At 34.1% G+C, this 10,666-nt stretch overlaps 1 protein-coding gene across 1 annotated transcript; it reads left to right on the top strand.

The window, feature by feature from the left end:
• The first annotated feature begins 235 nt into the window (after nt 1-235).
• LOC101422408 (olfactory receptor 8B3-like) lies at nt 236-2,955 on the top strand. Its single transcript, XM_004475964.3, has 2 exons — nt 236-246; nt 2,019-2,955. The coding sequence occupies exons 1-2, from the start codon at nt 236-238 to the stop codon at nt 2,953-2,955; spliced, it is 948 nt and encodes a 315-aa protein (XP_004476021.3).
• Nucleotides 2,956-10,666: the final 7,711 nt, after the last annotated feature.

Genomic DNA, 10,666 nt, shown 5'->3' with positions numbered 1-10,666 from the left:
ACAAATTTTGGTACAAGTTGCTTGGGTCTTAGAAATAAGCATGATGTTTTCCCTCATTTTTAATTTTTTGAAGGACATACTGTGTAGAATTGCTGTTTTTTCTTCTGTGTTTGGTAGAATCAACAGTAATATTCTTCTGCTCTTGAGTTTCCTTTCTGAGAAGACTTTTAATGGAAAGTTCAGTCTCTTTAATAGCTATATGGCCATTCTGAATACAGATTTCTTAAGTGGGCTTATGCTATCTGTGTCTTTCAAATATTTACACATATCATTGTTTGAAAGGATTATTAGCATAATAATATCCCTTACTTTTTTCATTTAAATACTTACTGATATATATCATTCATACATAAATAAGTGTATAGTAAAAGCTGTGAATTTACAAAACAAATATGCATAACATTATGCAAGACTATCATACATCACCCCACCACCATAATATTTTGACAATTCCCTTACTTTCCTTTGACTATCATAATATCTGTACAAATGTCCTCTCATATTTCTGACTATGATATTTTGCGTCTTTTCATATATTATATTTGTAGGTCCACTGACTTCAAAATACTTTCCTATTCCCTTTTTAGTTCATCCTTTTGTAAAGACTGTATTTTTATTGTTTTCAGATAAAAACTTCATTGAAATATAATTCACATGCCATACATAGAATCCACATGTTTAAAATATATAACAATGATTTTTAAAGAATTCTCAAAGGTGTGGAAGTATTCTTACAACCAAAGAAATAAAAAAAATTTTAAAACTCAATAGGCAGATTTCCCTCCAGAGATGAAGATGGCATGGCAATTGAGTTTCTTTTTTTTTCAATGGGTAATAATCAAACCCTAGACAGAAGTGAAAACTTGAAAAAATATTGAATTCATAATGAAACACAATATGGTCCTGGGTGTAAATACAATAACTTTATTTCCCTATGACACAAAGGATCTGTTCCCTGGGGAAGAGACTGAGCAAGATGCTCACTTCTTTATAACCAAGTGCATTGTATCATTAAACTCACATTAAGTCTTCTGGACTTATGATGTTGCAAATGTGATAATAATAATGTATTTTTCCTCTGCTGCTTGAGCAACTCATAGTGAAAATCAGAAATTTTGTATTATAGCTAAGCATGACTTCCAAGGCATATCAGAAATTGTCTGGTCTTCATTTGAGTAGAATCAAAGGATCCAGCTCAGACCTTCAAATTGCCCTTCTAGGACCACAGAGGAGAATAACAGATCAGGAAGTACAGGTGTTTTCGTATCTAAAGAAGGTGAGTTTCTGAATTTTATTCATATTATGTCCTCCTTATTTTGATGTGGAAGTCCAGAGATTAAGCCATGACAATCTCTTTCCTACTTTGTCCAGTTTTGACACTCTGGTGAAATAGGTGGAAGAAATAGAAAATGTTCAGAGACATTAGACCCTCAGGGTTCCAGTATCTCAGTGTTTATGTTCCTTGTCCATGGAGGGAAATATAACTCTTGTAGATTTAGGGCTTTTCTCTGTGACTTGGGTCTGACCCTCTCTTAGAGGCCTTTCTCTTAGTTTGAATCCTGAGATATTGTTTTTGTTTCCCAATCCGTGAATGTCCAATCGGCATTAAAGGCCATCTCTAGGAAGATAAGACACCTCTGCCTCCAATTTCATCGGTGAGGAAAACTGAGGTGACAAAGAGATGACAAGATGAGAAAGAAAATTCTGTCTTTGTCGCTCTACTCCCTTCTTCTTAGTTTTTTTTCCCAGCAGTCATGTTTTTGTATGGCAGCACTTCTTTTGCTCCGTAGACTAAGTTAGATGTGCTCTTGGCCCTATTTAGCTTAGGACTCTATTAAGGAGAAGTCAGTGCCACTCAGTATTATGATAGTGACAAAGGCAGATTCCATAGGATGCATTGAGCTAACTTCAGAATAATCCCAGGTTCTAAACCACACTTCTGGGAAGAGGTATTGTGAGAATATCTGGGCTGCCCTCTAATATAACCCTTTTTTCTTATCCCACAGATATACCTAAAGAAGAATGGGTCCTGTAAATGGCTCTTTTGTTACTGAATTCATTCTGGTGGGACTAACAGACCACCCAGAACTCCAGCTCCCCCTGTTTTACCTGTTCCTAACAATGTATATGTTCACTGTGCTGGAAAATTTAGGCTTGATAACTCTAATTGGACTGAATTCCCACCTTCATACCCCCATGTACTTTTTCCTCTTTAACTTGTCCCTCATAGACCTCTGTTACTCTTCTGTTTTTACACCCAAAATGCTGATTCACTTCTTGTTAAATAAGAATATCATCTCCTACCAGGGGTGCATGGCTCAGCTCTACTTCTTCTGCTTTTTTGCCATCTCTGAGTGCTATGTGTTGACATCAATGGCCTATGATCGCTATGTGGCCATCTGCAATCCACTCTTGTATAACTTTGCCATGTCCCCTCAAGTGTGCTTCAATCTTATGTTTTGTTCATACTTGATGGCATTTTCTGGAGCTATGGCCCACACTGGATGCATGCTGAGACTGAGCTTCTGTGATGGCAACATCATCAACCATTATTTCTGTGACATCCTCCCTCTGCTCCAGCTCTCCTGCACGAGCACCTATGTCAACGAGCTCATGGTGTTCATTGTTGGTGGCATTGACATCTTTGTGCCCAGTCTCACCATCTTTGTCTCTTATGGTTTCATTCTCTGCAGCATTCTCCACATTAGTTCCAATGAGGGCAGGTCCAAAGCCTTTAGCACCTGCAGTTCCCACATAGTAGCTTTATCTCTGTTCTTTGGATCAGGCTCATTTATGTATCTCCAGCCATCTTCTGCTCAGTCTGTTAATGAGGGAAAAATATTTTCAGTCTTTTATACCAATGTGGTTCCCATGATGAATCCCTTAATCTACAGCTTGAGGAATAAAGATGTTAAACTTGCTCTGAAAAAAACCTTGAGTAGGAAATTTTTTTAAAAATCCAAAATGGGATCTCCTTGAAGGTAATTTTAGAACAAGGAGTATAAATGTGTTGATTTACATTATAATTAGTAGCAACCTTCTTAATCTATTTCTTTTTTATCATGGTGTGGTGAAGGAAAGTTGAGCCTTCTCTCAAAAAATATTTTCCACTTTTGTTAGAGTGAATATCCTTTTCCTAACCATTTGTACAATTTCTTCTTCTATTCTTTCTTTTTCCTCTTTGAGAATAACATTAAAGAAGGGATTTGTTACATATGTTGTTTTCGTCATCTATTTGATCTTTCATTTTTAAAAATTATCTTCTGGAATTAGATGTGGTCTGCAAGGATGAAATAAGTAACAATACGGTTAAATTTTATTATTGGAGGTGAGACACCCTTGTCTGTCCGTTCTATTGTTCCAGTGGCAGCATTAGTAAAACAATATGTCTCCACCCCTAGCTTCACCTTCAACCAGCAGGAGTATGTCTTTTTCAAATGTTAAGGTTTCAAATGATAGAAAGTTCCATAAAGCCTATCAAGAATAACTCACATATAAATAAAAACCATATGCACTAAGATTTACATCAAAGTTTTTTTTTAAAATTTTCATCCTTCCAAATATATATAATAGATGTTCAATGCACATTTATTTCTCAGATATGAAAGTGAAACCCAGAGAGCTTTAATGGTATATTTAAAGTCACACAGCTTCTCGTTGAAAAAGCCTAGAGCAAACTCTAAGGTCTTAAATTCAAGTTTATTGCTCTTTCTAATATACTTTGCTCTAGTTTTATTTTATTGTTTTTATTTCATTCAATCTGAAATATAAGAAAATATGATCCATTTTGAAACTTTTCTGTGCTTTTTTTTCCAGGTAGAATATAGTAATTTCTCCCATGGGATTTGCTATTTTTGTATATGAATATATTTTGGTGGTTTCTTTTGTGGGAAAGAGGAAGTTTGTCAGGTTTACACATAATAATAAAATATAATAAAAACAACCACAACAATGATAAATGAAACAAAGGTAATTTATGAGTATAATATTTTTACTTCCCAATATATCAAGAAAATTATATCTTTTTAAATTTTCATTTTTATTTTTATATTGACAAACATTTTGTGTCATGTATAAAATATCTATATGTTCTTCCCCCAGCTTCCTTATATAACCAAAATACCATTTTCAAAACCAGAAAACTATGTTGCTAAATATTAATACTATTATTTTATAATTAATATTCAATTACCACAGCTTATTCCAGCTACATCTTCTTTTTTTTAATCCATAAGCCAATCCAGGGCTTCACATGCTGTTTAGTTGTTATGTCTCTTTTTTCCTCCAATTTGTAACAATTGATGAGTCTTATTTGTGCTACATAATAATCTTTCTTTTAAGGATACTAAACAGTTATTTTGTAAAATGTCCCTCAGTTTTGATTTGTCTTCTTCATCCCCATAATAAATTTCAGTTTATATATTATTGACAAGGATATCAAAGAAATTACGTATACTTCTTAGTTTATATCATTTAGCATCACTACTTATCTATCATCTATCACATTTTCATTCATACATTTTTAAAATATTTATATTGATTCATGGATAATTATTATTTATAATACATTATCATTGTTATTTATTTTATTGCTCCAGTGCTTTCATATTTTACCATAATTATCTCCTAAGTCTTTTGGCATTTAGACCACTGTCCACGTGGTGCAGTAGTGCTCCAAAATGTATTCACCAGGTGCAGTGGATGTGCCATGATGATGAAAGAGTTGTTGATGTGGGAGGAGTGGGGAAGGGGGGTTGGGGTCTACAGGGACCTCATATTTTTTTAATGTAACATTTAAAAGAAAATAAAGAAAAAAAAGAAAAAACAAACAAACATAAATGAATACTGCCTTACTTTCTGTCACCAGAAGTTACTCTAGTTTCATCCTTGGTATGAATTCAGCCATTTTTTAAAGCAACCCTGGTTCTTTTTACTGGAAAATGCTATTTAGAAGGCATAATCTGAAAAGCAGATATGCTTAATGCTGCAAGGTGTTATTGCTTCTAGGATTTCAGCAAACAGTGCAAGAAAATGCATTTAAGTATATCTATTTCCATGACTATATTTGAATATTTTTTCAGTTTATGTTGATACCTTTGACTTTAATCTAAGACCATTATGTTTATTGTAATCACCCCATACTTATTTGTGAGAAATCTTACTTTTTATTATTAACCAAATGTTTACAATTTATCTATTTACTTGCTACAATATTTTATTTTATTCTTTTAAAGATTTTTTAAAATATTATTTCTCTCACCTTCCCTGCCCCTCCAGTTGTCTGCTCTCTGTGTTGGTTCGCTGTGTGTTCTTCTGTGACCGCTTCTATCCTTATCAGCAACACCAGGAATCTGTGCTTCTTTTTGTTGCGTTGCATCATCTTGTTGTGTCAGCTCACTGTGTGTGCGGGGCCATTCTTTTTTGTTTTTCTCTCCCCTTCCCCCCGCCACCCCGATTGTCTGTCTGCTCTCTGTGTCTTTTTGCTGTGTCTTCTTTGTCTGCTTCTGTTGTTGTCAGCGGCACGGGAATCTGTGTTTCTTTTTGTTGCATCATCTTGTCGTGTCAGCTCTCCATGTGTGTGGGGCCATTCTTAGGCAGGCTGCACTTTCTTTCCCGCTGGGCAGCTCTCCTTATGGGGCACACTCCTTGCGTGTGAGGCTCCCCTACGCTTTGGACATCCCTGTGTGGCAGGGCACTCCTGCATGCATCAGCACTGGGCATGGGCCAGCTCCACACGAGTCTAGGAGGCCCGGGGTTTGAACTGCGGACTTCCCATGTGGCAGGCGGATGCTCTATCCATTGGGCCAAGTCTGCTTCCCCAATATTTTAAAATTTAATGTTTTTCTTTAATCTTGTAAAGTTTCAGAATTGATAAATCATGCTTCTCTGAAAAATAAATTTAATATCTACAATATAATAGCATATACTTTTTGCTTTTGCCTCAGAATATATGTCAGTATTAAGTTTTCTCAAGTTACTTAGTTTAGTTCTTTTTTCTCCATTACTTTCAATATAGTTAAGCTATTCATTTATAATAAAGTTGTTTTTTTGAAACTGTTCTTATTTGATTTTTGGTTTTCCAAGATGCTGGTTGATTTTAATTATTCATGCATTTATTGATTTCATGAAACTTAAAATGATTCTAGATATTATAATTGTACAGAATCATAGTCAGAAATTTACCCAGTCTCAGTTCCAATTTTTTCTCCTTATTTTCAATTTTCATCTATTCTTTATAGTAACCAATTTCATTAGGTACTGATTTATCTTTTTTTGTGATTCTTTTTGCACAAATTTTTAAAAAGTTTAATTTTCCTTTTTTTACACATAAAGGGTAGCATGCTATGGATACCAATTTTATTAAGATATATTCACATACCATGAAACACACAGTTTTAATGTATACAATTCAGGTTTACTATATTCCACCATCACCACTTTATAATTACAGAATATTCTACTCATCCCAATCAGAAACCCTGGGCCCATTAGTCATCTCTCCTCATTCCCAGTGCCCCCAGCTCTTGGCAACCACTAATGCTTACCATGGACATTTCATATAAATTTAATAATATGATAGATAGACTTTCTTGCCTGGCTTTTTTCACAGACTGTATTTTCAAGGTTCATCTGTTTTAGCATATCTCATCACTTCATTCCTTTTAATGGCTGAATATTGCATGGATATACCATATTCTGTTGATCCATTCATCAGCTGATGGACTTTTGAGATGTTTCCACTCTTTGGCTATTATGAATAATGCTGCTGTTAATAATTTGTGCATTAGTTTTTCTGTGAAGACGTTTTCAGTTCTTTTGGGTTTATACCTAGGGATAAAATAGCTCATCTCTGCATTCAACCTTTTGAGGAACTTCCAAACGGTTTTCCAAAGTGGCTCCTCCATTTTCCATTCCCATCAACAATGTCTAATTGCTGCTTGTCTAATTGGATGTCATAATGGTTCTAGCACAATGGATAGTAATAGAGGCAGTGGGCAGCTTTGCCTTCCCCTGGCCTTAAAAGAAATGTTTCTACTGTTGCTCCATCAAGTAAGAGTCTGGTTTTAGGATGAAAGTGTATTAATTTTATCATACTAGGAAAGTATCCATAAACTCTGTAAAATTCTAATTTTTTAATTATTTCATATTTGTGAACAAACTCATAGAGTCGGAAACTAGAATATAGGTAACAAGGCTGAGGGTAGGGAAAGGGGAGTTTATGGTTAAATGTACAGAATTCCTAGTTAAGATTATGAAAGAGTTTTGGTAAAGTTTGGTGATGATTCACAGTATTGTATGAATGTACATATTGTGAATGTAGTTAACAACTCTGACATGAATGAGGTTAAAAGAGCAAGTTTTCAGTTGTATATATGTTACTAGAGGGCTATATAACAGAATAATAAATTCCAATGTAAATCATGGACTATATTTAAAAGTACAATTACAAGAATTTTCATCAATGCTCAAAAATATACCACACTAATTAATGGTGTTAATATTAGGAGTGGTATATAGGAACTCTATTTTCTGCATGATTTTTCTATAAACCTACTGCTTCACTAATAAAGAAATAATAGACTATGTTTGAACTTATCTAAAGCCATTTCAACATTTATGAATTATCTATAAAGATAATCATGTATTTTTCTTAGATCTATTAATTTGATATATAATATTAATGAATTTCCCAACATTGAATCAATATTGAATTAGTGGAATAAATCCTACATAATAATGTTTTATCATTTTCTTGTTTTATGTATGTTTCTGTTTGCTAATATGGTATTTAGTACTTTGCATTTGTATTAATAAGGGATATTGGTCTATAGTTTTGTTTTCTGTACTGTTTGTTTTCAAGATTAGGTATAATGCTACACTTGCTCTGCCAAAATAAATTAGTAGTTTTGCTTCATGTCAATACTGTGAAGCAATTTATAGATCATTGCGCCTATCTAGAATTTGAGGATTTGATTGAATTCCTCTGTGAAACCATCTGTGTTTGGTGAAGTTCTGAGGGATAGTTCCTTTATAACTTCTCTCCTTCCTCTCTGGAATTTGGTCTTAGAAGCTTTTAAACACTAGTGATAATTTGTACCTCCTTTAGAAATTGTTGATTCTTGTTTCTCTAGTAAATTTTGTCATCTCAGCTTATAGATTTATTTCCATAGATTTCTGCAATAAGCTTATTTTTTAAATTAGTGTTTAATTACGCTGGCTCCATTTTTTTTTCTTGATTATGTTAGCTGATGGTTTCTTATTTTGTTATTAAATTTTAAAATGATTCTACAAATTCCCTATTCCCTGTATCATTAATTTCTGCTTTGATTTTTTATTTTTATTTTTTGCTGTATTTTTTGAAGATACATGGATCACAAAAAAATATTACATTAGAAAATATAAGAGGTTCCCATATACCCCACCCCTGACACCCACAGTCCTCCCACATCTACAATGTCTTTCAAAATTGTGGCACATTCATTGCATTTGGTGAATACATTTTGGAGCACTGCTGCACCACATGGATAATATTTTACCTTGTAGTTTACATCTCCCCCGCTCCCCAGTACATTCAGTGGGTTATGGCAGGATATATAATGTCCAGCATCTGTTTCTGCAATATCATTTAGGACAACTCCAAGTCCCAAAAATACCCCCATATCACATCTCTTCTTCCCTATTCCTGCTCTCAGCAACTACCATGGCCCCTTTCTCCACATCAATGCTGCAGTTTCTTCCATTACTAGTCACAATAGTTCTATAGTAGAATATCAATAAGTCCACTATAATCCATATTTTATTTCTTCATCCTGTGGATCCTCGATGGTGATGTTCACTCCACCTCTCTATCAAGAGGGGGCTCAGAACCCACATGGTTGATGGATGTGAATCTCCTGCTTGCAGTTGTAGGCATTCTTGGTTTCCTGTTATGGTGGTTGACCATCTTCATCTCCCTGTTAGGTGACTTGGGTAAGTCCAACGAACCAGAGAGTAGGAGTTACAACTCTGCTGAGGCTCAGGGCACAACTGGCACATGGCCAGTCCAGAGATTCAAGTCTTCTAAGTATACACCAACCTGAGTATCAGCCACAGTTTCAGTAAAAGTGACAGAAGAGGCATGTGTAGAAAGGTCACATCTTAATTTTGCTTTCTTTTGATTTTTTTTGTGTTTTCTTTTCATTTTTAAAAATTTGGACCTTTAATTCAATATTTAATCCTTTATTTTTGCTGATAAGTGTTTACAGCTATGACTTTCCTATAATTGAGCATAGTACATTAAAGGCTGCTGTTTAAGTGTGTTTCTAACTGTATCTCCTTACAACTCTTGTAGTCTTACTATCAAATGATGTTTGCTGATTGCTGTTTACTTGGTTGATTGTTATTCACAAGTATGAAATATCCATTGTTAATTATAGCTCTTAGCATCAAATAAGTCTTCCTAAAGTGTGTCTCTTCTATATAGCACATGATTGAATTGATTTTTTCTTGTGGTGAAGTTGAATTGTAACAATTCACTGGTCATTTCCTTGGCCCTCAAGGATGCAGCTGGGATTAACCTACTTGGAAGATGGACACCACCAGCCCTTTGGGTCCTTGGCTTGAAGGATAAATGCTATGGCATTAGGGAAAGCCAAATTACAGCCTTCGAAACTGCCTATCTCACCACGTTACTGAATAAAACACAATAATACAATCTCAAAGGGGGATGGTATTCACAGCACCATTAAAGACAGAAACATAACAGAAATTTAGGTTCCATCATTTGCCATTCTGACCTCTACTGAAATTGGATATATTCTGAGGAATGACTGTATTGTACTGCAAGCTTAACTGGATATTAGCCCCATTACAGGAACTATACCAAATTGGAGTAGTTGCTAGAACAGATAAATAAGGCCCAGATAAATGTCATGTAGTCTTTGATTTGGTGAATACATTTTATGCTTTTTTTTCTTTTTTTAATCAGAGAAGTTGTAGGTTTGCAGAAAAATTACCCATAAACTAGCAGATTCCCATAAAGCATCCTATTGCTAAAAACTTGTGTAGTGTGGTACATTTGTTATAATTGATGAAAAAAAGTATTTTTATAATTATATACCATTAACTATAATCCATGGTTTATTTTAGGGTTTACTGTGTTGGGACATTCCTATGGATTTAAAAAATTTATTCTAGTAACATATATACAACCTAAAATTTCACCACATTTAAATATATAATTTGGTGCTGTTAATTTTATTCATAATTTTGTGTTACCATCACCAACATCCATTATCAAAACTTTTTCATCATCTCAAATAGGAACTCTGCAAAATTTAAGTATTAACTTCCCATTCCTTACTCTTACCCTGGTTCCTGGAAACCTATGTTCTAGTGGCTGACTTTATGAATTTGCATATTTTAATTATTTTCTATCATTGATCATACAATATATTTTCTTTTCTGTCTGGTTTATTTCATTCAGAATATGGGCATTTTTTCACATGTATAAGAACCATTCTTTTTTATGGCTGAATAATAATCCATTTTGTACATATCCTGCATTTTATCTGTTCATCAGTTTATGGACACTTGCACTGCTTCCATCTTTTGTCAATCGTGAATAATGCTGCTATGAATTTAATGTCCAAAAATCTGTTCTAGTCCCTGTTTTCAATTCTTTTTG

The sequence above is a fragment of the Dasypus novemcinctus genome, chromosome 27 (assembly GCF_030445035.2).
Source record: "Dasypus novemcinctus isolate mDasNov1 chromosome 27, mDasNov1.1.hap2, whole genome shotgun sequence".
NCBI lineage: Eukaryota > Metazoa > Chordata > Mammalia > Cingulata > Dasypodidae > Dasypus > Dasypus novemcinctus.
Note: the sequence above shows the minus strand (reverse complement) of the source record. Positions and strands in the feature narration are given on the sequence as shown.